Raw genomic sequence first — 20,600 nt, forward strand, 5'->3', positions numbered from 1 at the left:
TATCAAAAGATGTTACAACAACATTTTATTTACCTTGAATTCACATTATTTGATAAACATATGTGTGTATATCACATACATGAGTCTCATCTCTGATGAAGTTGCGCAGGTCCCCGTGTTTCATGTATGGCAACACGACCAGAGGTGACCCCTCGCTGGGCAGGCAGATTCCCAACAGGGAGAGCACATTCGGATGGCTGAAATCTTTCATGATGATGCCCTCCTTCAGAAACTGAGATACTTCCTCAATATCTGTGATTCCTGCAAACAAGCATATTGAGATTTAGTAGTGTAAATGTCAGCCATGTTATTTATAACGCAGTTCAAAGGTCGACCTTTTGGGCACCAAACTACATCTCCATTCGTTCTGCTACCCCCAGTCTAGATTTACTAGATTTAAAATCTATCCTGCTATATGTTCTTGAGGTTAGCAATAAACCTGCCAAGTTGTCTGTGAACCATATACCATGCCAAATAAATTATCCCCAACACTATCAAGTGTTTTATCATATTTCACCCTGAAAGGAGTACTCCGTTTCAGAGCAAATACTTAATCCTTGGTGTCATGACCATGCCATTACTACAGTACCTCGATCTCTACTGGTACCTCCGTTTAATCCTGTTGGAGGTGCTTTCGCATTTTAAGGAGATTAAACAGATGTTTAACCTTTCACTAGGAGAAAGAGAGGCTTACGGGTAACACAAAACAAAACGAAAAGGCCTGTGTATACGTGTTGTGTTTACAGATGATTGATCTCGAAATGATGTAACATCTTGCCCTAGTACACCGACGATACGGGCTGCTGTCAGTATCCTCAAAAGACCAAGTCTGATCTGGGAACAGCTCCAAGTATTTAGTTTATCGATTCTTTATATAATTTATTCATGATGTACATTCGGACTCCTTGTTGTGATTCCTGCACAAATATGAAATGAAGCTTTTAAAAATGTTTAATCTGACAACATGGAGCACTTCAGACGTTTAGGGTTAAGCAAGGTTTCCTGTTGAAACAAGCCTTCGTCTTGAGAGCAAACATGAGCAAGAAAAGCAGAGCTCGGGTCATAAATCTGAAGCTCTCAGTGACGTGATTAGGGGCATCTCTAATGTGATATGGCTGTTCTGCTGTGCATTCATCATCATCATCTTCATCACGGTGTCATATTAAAACAGCCCCGTGTGTAATACGTCATGTCTCAGTATAGAGATGTTGTTCTTTGTCAGATTGGGTTTCGAACCAGAAACAAACTAGTAGAAAAGCAACAAGAAGTGTAATCATGTACGGCGGTAGCCTGCAGGCATCCAAAGTAAAGATAAAAGTTATATTTGCCAGTAGGATTTTTATATCTGGTACATTAAGCTTTATAATTTAAACTGTTTTAAAGAGTATATAATTTGTGTGGCATATCCCAAACCATGATACGGTGCTTTTAGCCTCCAACACTGAAAACCAATTCATCACTTTAACACAACGTCAATAATGTCAAACTCACGGTTTAAGGACTTGATAGCGCAGTGCTGCTTCTGGCCATCTGGTTCGAGTAGGGTCCCGTGAAACACGCAGCCAAAGTGACCTGGACACACAAAGACAGGAAAGGATGCAGAGATTATTAACAAATAAATCTATCAGAGCCTTTTTTGAGTTTAAGCATCGCAGGTGCGTAATACATACAGTCGCCATTTAAACCTAAGAACAATGAATGCTGTGAATCAATGGAGTGTGAATAAAGATTTGTGTTGGGAGGACGAGTGATCTCTTGCTCTTAAACTTTCTATGAGAGTCTGTCTTACTTTATCATGCACAGTCATACATGTATGTGAATGTATACTTTCTTAAAGGGACGCTGCACTTTTTTTGAAATTAGGCTCATTTTCAAGCTCCCTCAGAGTTAAACATTTGATTTTTACCGTTTTGGAATCCATTCAGCTGATCTCCGGGTCTGGCGCTATAGCACTTTTAGCATAGCTAAATAATCCATTAGCATAATCCATTGAATCTGATTAGACCATTAGCATTGCCCAAAAAAATAACCAAAGAGTGACAATATTTTCCTATTTAAAACTTGACTCTTCTGTAGTTACATCGTGTACTAAGAACGACGGAAAATTAAAAGTTGAAACTATATTCTCATTCTGGCATAATAATTAAGGACTTTGCTGCCGTAACATGGCTGCAGGAGGGGCAATGATATAGCGCACTGCCCAAAAATAGTCCCCTGCTATTGAAAATTACAAAGGGGACTACTTTTGGCTGCTGCGTAATATCATCGCGCCTGCTGCAGCCATGTTACGGCAGCAAACTTAAAATTTTCTGTCGGCCTTAGTACACGATTTAACTACAGAAGAGTCAAGTTTTAAATAGGAAAAATATCGAAACTCTTTGGTTATTCTTTAGCGCGATGCTAATGGTCTAATCAGATTCAATGGATTATGCTAAGCTATGCTAAAAGTGATACCGCCAGACCCGGAGATCGGGTGAATAGATTCCAAAACGGTAAAAATCTAATGTTTAACTCTAGGGGAGCTGCAAAATAAGCACATTTTCAAAAAAAGTGGAGTGTCCCTTTAAATTACAAGATATTTCAAAAAAATATAGTTGTGTAAAATAAGAACAAACCCAACTGTTGGTTAAATCAACCTAGGAAGTGATCATATTTGACTCAACCGTGAGTTAAACAAACTAGCATTTGGGGTTAAAACAACCCAACATGGGTTAATTTAAACCAAAGAATTGTCTCTGTCCATATTTTACCCAACCATAGGGGGTTGAAACAACCCAGTGCGTATGAAATCTGTCACTTCCTACATTGTCAGGAAAAAATTTAACATTTTTTTTACATAGTGGTCACTGGTGCAGTAACCTTAAAAAGGTCTCAAAATGTACCATTTAGCTGTAGATATGTATTTGGTACCAATATGCACCTTTGATGTACTAGTATTGACTTTTTGACACTAATATTAACTCCTCATGCACTTTTTTGCACTAGTGCAGTGATCTTTAACATGGTGCCCACGGGCACCAGGTTGCCCGCATGGATTCTATCAGTTGCCCACCAAAGCACATTCTATTAATAGCCTCAATTTTAATATTTATTTATTACATATTTTATATTAGCTTGGCTTCTTTTATGTATGTTAACATTTTAAACAATGATAAAACATATCAAAAAGTTAAATAAAATAAAAGGTTTCGATATACTATATCAAAAAAGTTAGTTTTTTTAACCTTTTTCTGACAGTGTAATAAAAAGCAAACCATGAATACAGTTAATTTCCATTTACTTTGTTACCGTTCACTACTGCGCATGCATTGTCAAATGTTAACAATTTTGCAACGTTAGACAGTAGAGAGAGACTGGAAACACACAATGCAAGACTCGCCCAGATTATGGCTGGCTGCAAGGCAGTTTCTGTGTGGTTGCTAAGGTGTTGCTAGGGTGTTCTGGGATAATATTGTAAAAAACTCTAACAAGAGGGTACAGCGTGGTCTATCGCTGAAAGATTAACCAATTACAAGTATCTGGGCCAAGTGTTCTCTCTAATTAGGGCACAGAGAATAAAGGATAGTGAGAGTCAGGGTGTTGAAATAATGGAGCGTGGAGCGCTGTAATCTCTCTCCAGCACTGCTATCACGTCTTCCCAGATGGGAGTCGAGTCAGATTACCGGTGCTGAGCACTGAGACGGCCCAACAATGAGCTTGGAATTTAACACGAGAACAAATCACCACACATGCCACCCCGGCCACCCCAACATACTCGCACGCAAACACACACATACGCACGGCCTCTATAAATCGCTTCGTGTCACATGCGTAAACACACACACGTTAAGCTCGGCTTTCCCACAGGGATGGTGGGTTTTGCACGGGGGTATGCAGGAGAGCGGTTTACATCTGATCCCCAAAGTAAATACGATACATGCGTTCACACCCACACGTCTGCAGAACAATGAGACGACAGGCAATTTAATGTTCAAATGTCCAACCTGCCGGGCTGATTGTGACCATTTAACCTTTTAGCTTTTCTGTGTTCAACCACGTCTGAAATTGATTCCTCCTCCTAAATCACTAATTTGAGCTATTGGATTTCTTGTAATGCACCTCTTGAAAGTTGAAAGTTAGTTACAAGTAAGATTAAAATACAAATCAGATTTTCTCAAGAAAATTTCTCACTGGTGTTGATCTTTGACATGACTCAGTCAATAGTAAAGATATCAAGGTTATATTTTCCCAGAACGTCTTTATATTATGTTGGATGAATTTATGTAAAAAAATATTAATCACAAATTAAATGACATTAGCTGAGTTTTCCCAGACTGAGTCACATGATTTACAAGCATATGTTTATTTTTTCAGGTTTGAATATCAGATTTGCAAAACATTTTTATGTGTTCCCTCACCTCTTCCGATGATCTCATTCACATGTAAGAGCAGATCCTCTCGAGCAATGACCACGTGCTGAACCTCCTTCAGCAGTTCGGGATGGAGGCTGCCCAGATCTATGGGTGCATTAGAAGGCAACAGCGGTGAGGCCAAGTCCCCTTCCATTGCCCCGAGCATTGGGGACAGGTCCACGTGAGCATGGGCGTACAAATGAGGCCGACAGGACTCCGTCTGTGACAGAGGCAAGCTCTGGTCTGCGAGGCGAAAAGGTCAAAGGTTAAAAGTCAATGAGTTGTTCGCCGCGGCCTGGGGTCACCTGAACAAAGCGGTGAAAGTCTGAGGGAGAGTTATTACACCAACTACAAAGGGCGTAGGAAATTCTAAACCCGGTTATACAGATATGAGAGAGAGAGAGAGAGAGAGAAAGCAGAGTTTTTTCAGTCATCTTTTTAAAGAAAGAAGAAGGCAAAAGGAGCATGCGATCTCTTCTGCAAAAAGGAGAATAGAGCAGAGGGTAAGGTCAGAAGGTCTGTGTTTGGAGAACTGGATAAAGTCGTCTTTCACTGCTGGTCTAGGGCCAGCCCTCCCTATCGTGATGTACCCCAAGCCGTGAAGAGATAAAAGCAAAGCTGGTCTGAGATCAGCAGAGATGGTGAACCCCCACCAGCAGCGTGTTTTGAGCGAGAGGCAGCGAAGCGTGAGAACATACCCTCAAGCAAAGTGGTTCTATAGTCCACGGACTCGTGAGAGACCATTTCATTAGTCGGACTGACACTCCTCGCGTTTGCCAACATGTCCAAGTGTGGAATGTGAGCCCGGCCGTCATACCAAACCATAGTTTTAGCTAAATCTACAACCAGAGACAGGGTGAGAGAGAGAGAGAGAGAGAGAGAGAGAGAGGGAGAGAGAGACCAAGGAAGAGGTGAGAAACAAAGGGACAGATCGCTCCACCTTGGACTTCAGCAGTATCAACTCCCACAAATAACCCAGAAACCCATATCTCACTATCTACCGCAATATTTCCAATCTTATGCAGTTTGTTTCACTAAACAACAAAAAGATCAAGTGAGTACAGCAGCTGGAATGAAAGGTGGCTGCTTTTTAGTCTTTTAACTTACCTCCTAAATAACAAGTAAACTACGCTTTATCTATTGCAGGGCTGCATAATCGTGACTAACAGTGTTGGGCAAGTTACTGAAAAGTAGTAATCGGTTACAGTTTCTATTTACTTCTTTTAAAAGTAATTGAATTACTCTACCAGTTACTATATTTCAAAAGTAATTAGTTATTAGGGAAAGTAACTTTTAAGTTACTTTGCTTTTTAAATGAAAATATGAACAGTGCTGAACAGTCATATGATAAAATGATTGGCTGTAGGCCACAGTGGGTGTCACTCTTTTGTCAGTTTGGTTATATGGATGGGCTATTTTACACGTAAGACTCTAATATATCACATTCTGTAGGAGCCTATTTTGCTTAGATTCAGCCTTTGAATATTTTTGTTAGAAATTATCTGAATATGTAAGCTTAGTTTATTTATGTATATCATTTAGACCATTTAGTTAATATTCTGTATGTTTACATTGAAAATATATAATGCATTAAAATTGTGTACTGTCTCTTTAAGAGTTTGGGGACTGTGAAGCTTGCGGGTAGTGCGCTCTTTGGAATACAGTGGAGTCGCACAGTTATCTTTACCGCATCCGTGATATTAAAGATCATATATTGTTTGTATATTTTTTATGTTTGATCTAAATTATCAACAATTATTAACTCTTTCACCGCCAGCATTTTTAAAAAAAGTTGCCAGCCAGCGCCAACGTTTTTCATGATTTTCACCAAAGTTTAATGCCTTCCAGAAAATGTTCTTCTTTAAATATATAAACATACAATATACCAAATGAAAGAACAGACCCTCTGCTTTCAAACAAAAAAAACCGTTTCATCCTACCTTTAGTGGTTCTTTTGCAATCAGCTTTTGAATATGGGTAGGTTTTTGCAAAAACACCATATTTTGAGCAAAAAGTAGAGATAATTCCATTTTTATGACGGACTTTTCATAGAGATCCCATTCAGAGCGATCTTTAAAACAGACACGGACATGCAGCAGCTTGCCATAGGGCAATACTTCCGGTTTTAAAAAGTTGCGGAAGGGCGCCACCTGGTGGATAATAGCGGTATTGCGGAAAGACGGAAAATCTCGTCATTGGCGGGGAAGCGTTTTCTCTTAATTGACGAGATATCTCGTCAATGGCGGGGAAAGAGTTAAAGGAAGATATTTAATCAGAAAAAGGGAGTACGTGGATTGTTTTGTCGGACAGACACAGAGCGAGTGGATTGTTTTGTCGGACACGGAGTGAGTGAAACCAAAACTGAAACTAAATGCGCACTCACACATACTATGGAGTTTTAACACCGTTGTACAGCGCAGGGTGCATATTTTAGAATATTTAAACATTTCTCAGATTTAATACTTTTGTGGACTACAAATGCAAGTTGATGTCATACTGGGAACGCTTGGCAAAGATAATTTACAAACATGAGACCGGATGGACTTAGACTCAAACACAATTTTTAAGCAAAGGTATGTTGTCCCGTTTTGATTATTCATGTTCATTCTATACGCATTGTTTGACATGATGAAGTTCAATGATTCAATGCGCCGCCCACCACGGTCCTGCGACATTAGATCAGAAATGTCTTGTCTGCAAGTGTTAATTTTTTACAAAATTAGTAACGAACTCATTTAAATTTCAGTAATTGTAACTGGGTTACTTGATTTAAAAAAATACTTTGTTACATGCTCGTTACCGCTAAAAGTAGTGGAATTACAGTAACGCATTACTTTGTAACTTCCATCACTGGTGACTAATCATTTGCAGAATAAAAGTTTTTTGTTTACATTATATGTGTGTGTGATGTGCATAGTAATAATATATATGTATATACACATTATATTTCTTAAATATATACATGCAGGTGAATTTATATATACATAATAATTATTATACACAGTACACACACATACTGTATACAATGTAAACACAAACTTTTATTCTGCAAACGTTTAGTCACGATTAATCGTAATGCAGCCCTAATTTACTGTTATAGCTCACAGGGTTATACTTATCTGAAATTGTTTTGAAGTGAACCATTCTGAATACACATGAGGTGATATTTGCATAATTTGATAGATTTAACTGGTAAATGCCTATACAAATGATCTTCAACATTTAAACAAGAAAGTGACTAATTTAGTACAGCAACAACATCAGTACAGACACACACATGCAGACAAATACGCAGCTACATACCATCGATATGCTTTTTCCTCTTGATACAAGCAAATACTGCGATCAAGAGAAGAAGTACGATGGACACGCAGATGCCACCTGTGATCAGTACCCTGTAGTCCTGTTCTTGAGCCAAAACAACTCGACCCAGGATCACAGAAGATGTGGCCTGCTTCCACTGAAATGCACAACACAATTTTTTAAGTTTTATCAGGGATGCACAATATATCAACAACCATATCAAAATTGACCAGTTTAGGTTTTTCATATTGAAACCAGATATTATTGCACTTAAAAATACCTTCAGTAAGTGCAAAAAATGACAGCAGTGACCAAACAACCAAGATTTTCCATACTAACGCATCTGTGGCACATTTGCTTCATTTCTCATATACTGCAAAATGTTTACATTTGAACCTTCAACATCACAACAATCCATCTAAAAACACCCTCGGGGAGCGCTTGAGCTCGGTAAAAGTGCTTCACTGGTCATAAAGCAGCACGGCGAAATGAAACGCACATATCCACTGCAAGCAGGAGGGGAAATTGGATCAGCGATAGAGCTTCTCTTATGTGGCCGAACGTTATTGAGTTTGGGCTGAGATTAGCTTCGCCGCACCGCATTGTGATGGGGTCAGATTAGAGCATTGTGTCACACGCACGCTGTCTGTCTCTCGCTGACAGATAAGCACTTTATGCTGAGGCTAACATTTCCTTGATCTTTATACCAATCATATCAGACTGTCTGGGGGCTGGTGCCGGGCTTCCAAATTGTTGTTTTTTATGTTCTTGATGATCTAATGGTGTGCAAAGAGGAAATGTAAGGAATGCTCAGTTGGGGTGAAGTATATAAAAATTACAATATGAACACCGTTGAGGAAATGAATCATTGATAGTGTTCTTCATATCCGCGCTCTGTGTGAAGAGACTGTATATTAAAGACCTAATCATGATCTGGCAACCCAGTTTATCCTCTGTGTAGAAGCCTTTTTATAATTAGAAATAGCCATTTTGACTCTCAAAGTAACAAATAAAAAAAAACATTTTTTAAACAAGTGCTTAGAGTCAAAATCATACTGAGGAACTACACAACCCCTAAACCTAAATAATTACCCCTTTGGATCAGATCAGAGAGGTTGTTACTATGGAAACAGGATGCCAAGAGTTTACAAGTGACCATCTATTTGCATTAAATGATTGCATATCTGTGACGTGTTGTTAATTATTTTGTGTCCGTATGGATAAATTAAATGTAAAAGGGTTAAAATTTCAAAATAAATTTGCAGATTACTTGCATACATTCTCTTTTTTGAGGACCAAGTCTAAATGTCTGGTTTTATTTAATTTTGAAAAAATATTTGGGGGATAATTGCAAAATTGTCAATGTGGTGTAACCAGTTTGTGTCAATTGGTGTAACTAGTATTTATTTTAATTAAAATATATTCATAAAAAATATGGAATAAAATATAATCATCTAGTTTAGTGTTATATGATTTTTTTAACATACATTTTTACATCATTTGTCAAAGATTATTTAGAAAACAGAGATGTTTTCAGCATATGTCAGGACAAATATTACAAAAACGCATTAAAATTTACATTTAGAAATAAGTAATACGCTTTTTTATGATTACGCTTAGATATGGAGCCCCTAAGGGGACATGGAGCAAAAATTAATTAAAGTTTAGTTTCACGCTCAAAAACGCATTTAGTTTTGTGCGCGCACATGAAACTTTTGCGTGCGCACGTGAAACTATCGCGTTTAGTTTTGCGTGCGCACACGATAGTTTTGCGTGCGCACGCGATAGTTTCACGTGAGCACGTGAAAATAAACTTTAAAAAAAATTCTGCACATGGTTTCACGTGAGCACATGAAACTAAACTTTAGATTTTTTTACTCCAATGTCACCTTAGGGCCTCGGTACTAACATGCCATCAAGGTGGAAAAATATTTAATATTTCTCATTCTTTGACACAATTGGCGGTTACACCATTTGACATTTTCAGGTCCATTCAATCTTAACTTTCATAAAAATTGATTGCATAAAATTAACATAAATACACTGTGCATTTAAATAAACCTGATGCATGCTTTTAAAACAAGTTTAAAAAAAATCTTCTTGCTAAACCGTTTTTGTCACTGACCCATCTACAGTCTCCTTACACTGTAAAACTAATTTTATATTCATTTATATTCAAGTATTTAAAATAAAACCACATTTTATAAGTTTGGTCATTCAAAATGCACTGATTGTAGTTAATTTCCTCATCGAAGTACACAGCCTTATACCTTTGTATTAGATCAAATATCTGGATTTAAAAGTCCTAATGTCTTATACATTTTAATATTTTATCTATGTGGAAAGTGAAAAAAAAAAAAACTGTTGTGCTCTACTGGTTGAGCTGGCTGATGAGTGGCTCTTATTGAGGCCAGTCTGGCTTCAAGTGCTCTGAAGTGGATTATAGAGAGGGTCTTGTACCTCCACCTCCAGCTCTTTAGTGGCAGTCTGAAGCTCCATGGGCACGGTGCATTCGAGCGTGTTGCCCACCAGAGTGACGCTCTCACAGGTCCGGTTTGAAACTCGAAGCACCTCGCCGTTTTTTACAGCCTCCTGATTTACATGAGGAACCTGCAGAGGGACAGAAGAAAAACAGAAATATGACAAATCCATCAAACTTCACAAGGAAAATTAAAAAAGGTATGGATGTAGTGTAGACAGACAAATTGGTTAACGTTGGAAACTTCACGTTGCTGTGTCACGCCTGGATGGGACACGGTGTTATTCTCACGCAAGCAGACACCGCAAGACATAAACATTTACGCTCATTAACATAATATGCCGTTCAGTCTGTGACTTTCTGTAAATTGCCCCGTGACTTAAGGAGGTATATGAGGCATATACATTGCATCTTTAAACTCAGCCCGCTCTGGTGTACAGAGCAGAAGGCAATAAAGAGAGCGATCACATTCCTCACATGACAGCCTGGGCTTTGCAGATTGGACACGCTCTACTCCGGCACCTGTTACTATACGGTACAGGCCAGACTGAGATATACTGCAGACCAACACACACAAAAGCACCTTTTACAATGTGTTTTTTAATAAATGATTCATTTAAATGACATTTGAGTATTGTATTATGATTTAAAAAGTGTAGGGGGGACACATTAAAGCGATAGTTTAACCCCAAACTGCTATCATTCAGCACATTCGTGCACTTTTAGCCACTGTTTATCATTCAGTTTAACTGCATAAAAAAACAAAAAAGCAAAGTAGGGTGAATTTATGGGACACTTTTGACATTAAGATCATCCTAATCTATTTTAATTCACCCTATGGTATATTTTATTGAACTATTTAAGTTTTTTTAAGAGGTATGAATCTCTGAGACAGATGCACAAATAATTATTGCAATGTGGGACGGAGCCAAATATCCAAATGCAAACCTTCCTTCACAAAAAACACTTGTAACAAACAATCTGACATTTTGATAAACCCTCCGTGCATCTACAGTCCTGCCAACTGCATTTTTATTTCCCTGAAGATGGCCTTAAGTATCAAGCGGTAAAACCTAAACAAACAAACAGCATGGGAATGAAAGCGCATGACGCGAGTGATAGGGCAGTTTAATGACAATTAAGCTAAACTGGGCTTATACTGCCCATTATTGAACATACAGTGCATTTAGTGCCTTTAAATGGGCCTGACAAGTACACAATGCCTAGCGTGTGTCTCTGTGTGTATGTGTGTCCCGGCAGGGTCCCTAGGGGTCTGAAGGGATTTGAAGCTGAAGTCTCGCATGGGAAGAAAAAGTAGAATCTCACACGACCCCCTCCCCTTCACAACAGCTGCACTTGACTATTGAGTGGCAGTTATGGATAAAATGAAAAAACTGTACTCTTATATTTCATTGTTTAAAATGCTGTTTTTCACCAGCTTCATCTGGTAAATGTAAAGGGTCTCGCCATCAATGTGTCAGAGCCTGTAACCTTCAGGGTCGGAGAACAATGTCAAAGATGGGGGACGCAGGAGGTCCTCAATGGGAAACCAATTACACTTCCTGTTTTGCTTCAGTATTGTTTCCTTCCAGCTCAAAAAGGAGTGTTAGGCACGAAAAGCGTGAGATCATGTTTAAACAACTCATAAAGTCAAGTTTTGTGCCTTTTGGTCCCTCCATTATCCTTAAACCATCCATACACAGTCAAAAATGAATATACAATACATGCACATATATATACAATATGCAGATACAAGTGTGTACGTGTACTGTCCCAATGACAGCGTTTGTACCTTTTTTCTAAGTGTGCATCAATAGCAAATAAATGCATATAAACTGCACATTACCAACCAGACCAAAATGATGATTATTAAAAACACAGACTTTTGCCCATATCAATTTTAATGGTGCAAAGCACTGGTCCCTCTTACCTTTATCTCCAGAATGCTTTTGTTGCCTCTTGGTGTAACGGTGGGCTTCTGAAACTCCTCAAACTTGGGGTCCTCCACATACAGCAGGTCGTACTGATCGGTAGAGAAGCCATCCAACACAAAGGTGATTTTGGTGGCAACTGGAGGTTGAACGCTGAGGCCCTTCAGCGAGGGAGTGATGCACATAATATTTTGCTTGTCCTCATCGTGGCTGCAGGTCTAGGCACAAAAAATGCACACGTTACAGCTCTGTGCCAAGTCAATGCTCCAACATGTTACACTTTGTATGTGCTAAGTTTCATAAAATACTTTTTATTGTACATAAAAAGGTGATAACAATATAATAAATATCAAATTAATGTTATATTATACAGTACTGTGCGCAGAAGTCTTAAGCCACCATTAGATTTGTTGTTTTTCAATGGTACAGTGCTCATATATAATAATTTCTTAGTCGTTTTTTATTAGAAAATAGAGGAAATGTGTACTGTATGTGGTATTAAAAACAGGTAAACTTAAAGTAAACTCCCCTAACACTTGAGCAATAACAGGCAACTATTTTCTGTTTGTATCTTAATAAAAAGTGTGAAAAATAAATATGATGGACATTAAAACTTGGTTAAAACAATAAAGCTGGTGGTGTTGACCTAAGACTTTTGCAAAGTACTGCATGTTACAGATCAAATTATTTTTTAATAGGTAAATTTGAATGGTTAGTAGTATGCAAGTATATTTAAACATTTGCCCTAAAATCCACCTTTCAGTGTTGCGTGCCATTTCATGGTGCAGATTGCATGGTTCAGTTAAAGTAAACACTGAATGGATCCGTGCCAAAGTGCGTCAAATAATTTTGACATTTCAAAATATTGTGGGATTATGAAAATGAGATATTTTGAAATGCTCAAAGCCTCCTAAATGGAAATCATATCATAAAAAAAATCATGCACTGATCCCGTTAAACCAGAAGTAAAACCCAAAGCATTGTGGAGGTACGCACATCAATATATTTAAGAGCATTGGACAACGGTTCTTTGTGAGACATAAGGTGTGACTCATGTGATCATGCATGAGTTATAACTCAAGGGCTTCATGTACCAGCTGTGACTACATCTCTTGGCAGCTCTCTAAGGTCTATCCACGCACTATTTCCATTTAACATTATAACACCAAAAGAGCATAATTAACTGTTTTTCCAGAACACCTGTCATTTGCTTGTCAACCGTGTATAATATGCTGTCCTCAGGTGCACTTTCTAACGTGTGTTGAAGACATAACCCCTAAAACGTGAGACCCATCCAACTAGTTTGACGTTATATGCAAACATACGACATATTAGCAAAGCTGAGTTTCGTCTGCAATGCTATAAAAGACTACGAACAGCTAAGGTATAGTTTTAAAGTGTAATGTGCACTATGGATCATCTCAGTAAATACTACATTTCATAAGAACCGTTTATATTTTGTTTTGCATAATTTTGTATAATTTTTTTTTATGTGGCAGACAGTTTGAACCCAATAACTTTTATGTTAGAAGTATAGTCCCATTTTTATGCATTTGCGAGGGTCCGTATACAGTGTATACAGCGTATACAGTGTAAATGCACACTATAAACACGCATTATTGTAACCAGAGAATGTAGTATGTAACCCAGGAGATGCATTGCATTTTGTCGCATGCGTCTGTTTACATGCATGAGTCAAATAAACTAAGCTTTGCAAAGCTATAAAAAACAGACTATACTCCGGGCTTTAGGTTGCTAGCTCTTCAGAAACCAGACATTGCCTGATTTTAGCTCAGGAGACCAAGTTATAGTCTGGGAATAAACAACCTTGTTGTAAAGGTCCCGTTTTCCTGATCCCATTTTTCAAATTTTAGTTATTGTGTAATGTTGCTGTTAGAGGATAAATAATACCCAGGGTTCCCACACCTTAGTTAACTTCAAATTCAAGGACCTTTCAAGGCCTACCAGGTTCAATACCCTTAAAATCAATGACTAAATGTGGAGATAATTTCAAGTGGGAGCAAGGTTACATTGTGTTACCTTTTAAGATTCCCTTTTGAGGGAACTTGCGCTGCGTCACTGTGGTGACACATTGGGGACGCCTCCAGGGATAAGTGCGTCTGAATGTGTATATTAAATTCAACCAATGGTGAGGCTTAAGGAGAAAGACAGCATGACGCGGAAGCCAGGAAGTATATCGCTATCTGAAATATTGCCAAAGACGGCTTTACAGGGATGCAGGAAGTATGGCAAGGGAGACGCAGCGTCTCGTTCCCTTCTCAGGGAACAACAGTTACATAACGTAACCCGAGACATTTTCATGTGTCAAATATAACTATGCAAAAAAGCATTTTGGTATGAATCAACATTCGCATACAGAAGATAAAAGCATTTAAAGCTAACAGCTTAGCATGTATGCTTAAAAAGTCTAGAATTTTTATGATATTTTCCTAAACTAAACAATAATATGGATTTTATCCAGAAAAGTTCTTGCATAAAATACATTCAAGCACTTTCAATGACCTGTATCTATGTATATATTTTTTAAAAATTCCAGGGCATTGCACTTTCCCCCATTTTGCAAATGATAAAGCCAAAGTTCACTGCCAGGCGATATATTTTCTTTTACAGAATTCCTTTTTCAAAGCCTACAGCGAACTGCCGGTTTGGACTACAACCCTCTACTTCCTGGTTGAATGATGTCAATATAAGAGTTTTTGACTAAACTCCGCCCACAGGAATACGTCAGTCACCAGCTAAGCTCAAACGGCTCTGGATAAGCTAAGCTGCTGTCGAATCACAACACACTAAACAACAAACTAATGATTTATAGACAGTAAAGCAAGTGAAATAAAAATAATGAGTAATTATTAGATCATTTAAATGAATTTGATTTCGTGAGTTTAATACTAAAATCCCTGACTTCTGGTGTTTCTCATCTACAGTATTTACGTTATATATCTTTTACCTTGCTGGCCACTTCTTGTCAACAAATGTTGAGCAGCTCCAAACTCAACATTTTCATTCACACGAAAACACACAGACTCCCATCCTTACCTCTATCATTGAAGAACTTAAACTATGCAAATATTCATGCAAATTTACACAGATCTTGTGTATTTGAATAGCGAACAACTAACTGTTTGCATATTTAGAGAAGCAAGGAGCCATCCACTGAGACTAGTCAAATGCTTGTAAAAGCACTTCGGCTTGGTGCGCAGCTTGACAAACACAGCGTTTAATTGTTTAGAATGGATCGAGTATCTCAAAGGGCTTTCGGGGGGGTTGGATAACAGCTGCTAAAGAAAGCAGGCAAAGGATGATGGGAGACACTAAAAACATTTCATTTGGTGTTTAGGGAGTAGATATCCTCAGCTGGAATTATTAGGTTTTATTACATTTTGATGGGAACTACATGTATTCCTAAAGGTGCGCCATGTAACTTTTGTCAGGTTTCTCTCACTTTGAACTTTACACTCTTTTCTTTAGCAATAACAGAAAACCTTTGAAGATAATTAGCACATAAAAAGCGTGAAGATCCCAATCATGAGGAATTATAGACTCCTACACACAAGCATCCCATGTTGGGAAGCAGTATCCAAACCACAGCGTGAGAAAAAACACACTGCACGAAGATGAGAAAGCCAGGTTTGGTTTGGGTTAAAATTGATCTGATGTGGAAACGACTCTCTTTGAATCCCAAAAACAGGTGCTCTTCTTGCTAGGAACCTCAGTGTGGTGTCTGAAACATGTCTGAGTGCTGTAATCACCTCTTCTTGTACCTAGGTTTGAAACATGAAAACTTTACAAATCTTGGGGTGGAAGATGCCATGGCCCTAAACTAATGAAAAATCTTTAGGTTCACTTCTGATTGCGGACAGTAACAAGCTAAGGCCTGTTAAAAATGCTTTTCAAGTCAGTGGGAAAGGCGAGATTGACTGATCCCTGGATTTAGCAAAGATCTCACAAGTAGATATTCAAAAAAGCTCTTAAGATTCCTTGCCTGTTCATCAGCACAATAATTTGCCTTGGTCCTCAACGCTCAATTCTCCATACAGATTTGCATGATTTCAAATGGCTAACAAGTTTTCACAGCGTCCATCACAGGAAATATAAAAGCTAGTGTCCGCTTTTCTTTTATTTTAGGCCTGTCAGCAGCTAGACGGTGACTGCGGCCCACGAGAAACCTGAGCTACTGACCGCATTTCTGTTTCCTCCATCGGTGATCAAACCTCAGTGTAGTAGATGACAGCTCGACTCGGGTTACACAACCAGAGTCAGCGTGATTCATAAAAGCTGATGGAAGACAGGAAGTTTTCCTACCACGCGCCTCCCCAATAAAAGTAGGGAAACAATAAAGCTTATGTGTGTTGCAATTTACGACAAGAATAGTCTCAACGCTCACTGTTTACAGAAAATAATTTACAGTCCAACAGCTGCAGAGCCATGCAAATTCATCTGAAGGGACAGCTTGGGTTTCATACTCTTCCTCTTTTACAGGAGCTTCAAATCCTTGGATTATCTCACATTATGTCATCATTGCTGCTTAGCGACGTTCTTCGATGAGACTTGAATATTTAAGTGTTTCAGTCTGTTCTGTGGAGGGCAGAAACTATGAGAACGAATGGGAAGGAGATACCATCGAAACTGAAGACGTATGCTGAGCATTGTCTTCGGCTATGACAGGACTTGTATGCTTAAGATTAGATAGCTTTGTTTGCGTGTACCACTGCAGGACCATGCTCCGCCTCCACAGAAATCAGATAAGGGGACCCTGTGTGTAAATGAGTGTTTGTCTGGTCCCACTGAGACGGAAGTAGTTCAGGTCGCCCCCAGCATTCAAGACGTGAGGAAGTTTACAAAAAGATGATAAAGGAAGGATACCAGACAAAACATTTAATAAAACAATCACAGAACTGTCAAAAAATTACATGCCTGAAGAAACCCAGTGGGATCCATCTATTTTATAATGAACATTTCATTAGTTTGCTTAGGTGATAATCACATTTAGCACAAGTGAGTTTTCCATTCCCTTCTCACGAGTCCAGTTCTGGAACATTGCTTTCTTTATTTCCTAAACCTGCTTTTTAGTTCAATAGGGGTTAATGATAATACCATGTTTGTGAAATAGTAGGGAGGTATTTGATGTGTTGGCTGTGCGAACTCACCACAGTAACTTTGCCCTCTGTGGCAGCGGTGAGAACCATCTGAGGCTGGAGGGCTGAGTGGAGGTGGATCCCATTCACTGTCACTGTGCTTCCTCCACTACGGATACCAAAGACAATTTAACGTGCTGTCAAATGTAGATTCTTACCCGCTTCCTGTTTAACCCATCTTTTTTGGGATAGCTATGACAGATTGTCTTAAATAATGTGTGTACTATTAAAAGGTGTTGGGTGTAGACGGCCTGACCTGATGAAGGAATGCTTGGGTTGGACGCTGGAGATGTGAGGGTCTTCGTTGTAAGTGTAGCTGACTGGAGATTCACAGATCACTCCGTCAATGTGCAGCTGTACCTTGAGTTTAGACGGCGATTGCTGAGGTGGAGTCCGACATGTCAACATTGTGGCTGATATGCTGCCGAAAAGAAAGGTTTTTAGGATACTGTTGATATTTTTGCGCAACGCAGAGGTTAAGAGATGTCAACACTCACCTCTGTAGCACACAAGAAACATTTCCTATTGTAACCAGTTGCACGTTTCCACTGCTAAGGAATGAACCTCTGATAGTGAGCATTGTTCCACCAGACTTTGGTCCAAACTCGGGGAATATCTCTGTTATAACTGGGTTCTGGATAAACAATAAAACAAGAGAGATTACATTTCACATATAACTATGGGAGGAAAGTATGGCTGGACCACACATTGACGTTCATCCTCAATGCATCGGGTCTGTGCCAACTAGTTGAAGATCACATGATTGCAAGTGGAATCGAAGCGCATAGAGAAGCTACGGTAGCAGTCACAGGACAAACATGTCTTCGTCCGAGACAACATAGTAAAGAAACGCTCTCTATATAGCAGTGTATCCGTTTTGGGCTACTTTAGAAACATGATGGTGGAAAATGGCGACATTCAAATAAGGGATCCCGTGGTGTATGTAGATAAAATGTCTCATTCTAAGGTAATAAAAACATAGTTCATTATGTAAAGTCTTTATACACCACTGAAAAAATTGTTATGTATATTATATTGAATTTCTGTCAACGGATCCTCTTAAAATTTACACACATTCTGTGTATAGTAACCTGTATCGACCAAATATTTGAAACATGAAAAAAGTTAAATGACAGTGTCCCCAAAGTTCATTTTAGCATGCAAGTCAAGATATTAGTGTACCTCTCTTTAATAATAGCTGCATTTCCATTACAGATTTGCACAAAACTTATGCAATATTTTAAAAAATGTCAATAAAACTAACCAATGATATGCAAATAATTTTTTATAAACACAGTTTTTTCTCCCATGGCAACATAGATGTTGGGAGGTTTACTAATATGGCATCCACCAAAGGAGACATATCCAAGTGATCCAAGCATTAATGCCAAGGAAAGCCTCTAATACTTGGAAGCGGCAACATATGAGGTGTGTCTTGGAGGTAATATATTATTTTAAATCAAAGGAGATGTAGGAATGTTATCCAAACAATATTGCCATGGAAGGCATACACAGTTATACAGTAGTACAGGGGCCTCCAACTTTTTTGTAAGCAAGGGCTACCACAATGGATAAAACAGTCTGGAGGGCTACTTTTTGATATAGTCTAGTAAACTTTTTTGTTTTACTTGTTGATTTTATTTTATTTGTTTTATTTATTACTTGTTGAAATGTTTTAGTACTGTTATGTAAACCAAGCTAATATAAAAATATGTAATAAATACAATTGAGACTATTAATAAAATGTGCTTTGTCGGGCACCTCTACATTAGTACATACTGCATCATCTTCTTATAATGATTATTTGACTTGCATACATCAGGTGACCTGAAATGTAAATAGTTTCCATTGCATTTTGCGAAATACTCCTTTTTCAAATTGCCTAAAAAAACACCGCATACGGGCATAAAAACTTTTTTGTGAAAAATTGACGTCTTTCCATTGGCCGTATGTTCAATTCGCAATTGTCTCTACATTTACCAATGATCATCAAGTACCACATTTTTCCTTACTGTAAATGTTTATAGTACAACATGCACTGAAGCTTTTAATTTTTTTGATTTTTTAATTATAAACATTTCCATCTCCATTCCCAAATCCAGTCATGGACACATTGCGGTAATGAAGATTTTCCCCTTAAATGTGGTAAAAAACAACACAATTGGATTGTATGATGTCATTTGAAATCATGTGCAAAATAGTACACGAAGAGATGTTTGTAACTGTATGCTTCCTATTTTGATACTCTTGCTTTGCATTTCCTTTTTTTATCAAAATGTTTCATGACACCTCATAAGTCTAATTTCGTGAGAATCTCCCAGTTAATGTGTCAGCCAGAGGTTCACAGAAATTCTAAGCTAATTTGATGCGACTTTTGGGGCCATTGTTGAGAATAAAAGCAGCATGTATCTGCATTGGAGATACGTATGCTTTCGTTTCTTCGCAGCTGCTTTGTGTGTGTGTTCTCTTCCGATGCGTTGCTAAAGCAGCCAGAAGCAGCAAAGCGTGTCATTTACATAAGCTGGACAAAAAGTCTTACATGATGCTTAAAACTGTGTAACTGTAAATCAATTTTAACCAATCCTAGAGGTTCTAAAATGGCTAAAAACATATAACATGCATGCTCATATTATATTGTTGAAAATCTATGAAGCCTCTTACCACAAATGAGAAACCATCTTTCAGGGCCTCTTCTTTGCCACTGCGCACCCTTACCGCGGTGTCAACATTGGAGGCATTCACATGATCCAGTCTGCAGACCAACCTGGCACACAACACAAGGACATTAACATTTCCCGCCACAAAAACAGCAAACAAGGCGTGGTTGTGAACCAGTGGAGTAAGCAGGCAATTAGTCCGCTCTAATTTAATGATAATGCCGTACTACTCGGCAGGAACTACACAGGAGCTATTCTCTAAGGGAATTTCTTTTCTCCGCTCACAATAGGATGGTTGTAGAGTGGTATGTCCGGGGGCACAAACGCTCATAGGTTTTGTGTGTTGTTTATGGTACGATAGTTTAACATGGAAGCCCAGGATGCACAATATAGCAATTTTGCAGGCCAATTTAACGTTCTGCAGCATTGCAACAAGGCTGATTTGTCGAGAATTTGACCTACTCTCTAATGTTGTATTTACACGGTCAGCAATGGGGATTTTTACAGTACGTTTACTTGTTGAACCACATGAAAAAACGAAATAATTAACTTTTCGTTAAATGTAACCAGATTATATGGCACGGTATGTCAATTTCACGGATTTATTACATTTGTTCTAGTTGTACTACTACTGTAGTTTAAATATGAGATGACCATTCATGCTGCAATGCATTAAAAAGTTT

General features: G+C 38.4%; 1 protein-coding gene across 2 annotated transcripts in view; it reads right to left on the reverse strand.

The window, feature by feature from the left end:
* The window catches only part of met (MET proto-oncogene, receptor tyrosine kinase), a 53,266-nt gene that overhangs the window by 7,053 nt on the left and 25,613 nt on the right, over positions 1 to 20,600 (reverse strand). Inside the window, exons 7-17 of one of the 2 annotated variants that reach the window (XM_065291797.2) lie at positions 19,922 to 20,024; positions 17,758 to 17,894; positions 17,517 to 17,681; positions 17,273 to 17,369; positions 12,104 to 12,322; positions 10,155 to 10,304; positions 7,695 to 7,851; positions 5,090 to 5,230; positions 4,398 to 4,634; positions 1,492 to 1,572; positions 80 to 261 (exon numbers count right to left, since the gene is read on the reverse strand). In XM_065291797.2, the coding sequence (XP_065147869.1) occupies positions 80 to 261; positions 1,492 to 1,572; positions 4,398 to 4,634; positions 5,090 to 5,230; positions 7,695 to 7,851; positions 10,155 to 10,304; positions 12,104 to 12,322; positions 17,273 to 17,369; positions 17,517 to 17,681; positions 17,758 to 17,894; positions 19,922 to 20,024 (1,669 nt within the window). The remainder of the gene's footprint in view (positions 1 to 79; positions 262 to 1,491; positions 1,573 to 4,397; positions 4,635 to 5,089; positions 5,231 to 7,694; positions 7,852 to 10,154; positions 10,305 to 12,103; positions 12,323 to 17,272; positions 17,370 to 17,516; positions 17,682 to 17,757; positions 17,895 to 19,921; positions 20,025 to 20,600) is intronic. The other variant, XM_065291798.2, reaches the window with a different exon arrangement.

This window comes from Paramisgurnus dabryanus, chromosome 23, assembly GCF_030506205.2.
Source record: "Paramisgurnus dabryanus chromosome 23, PD_genome_1.1, whole genome shotgun sequence".
Classification (NCBI taxonomy): Eukaryota; Metazoa; Chordata; class Actinopteri; order Cypriniformes; family Cobitidae; genus Paramisgurnus; species Paramisgurnus dabryanus.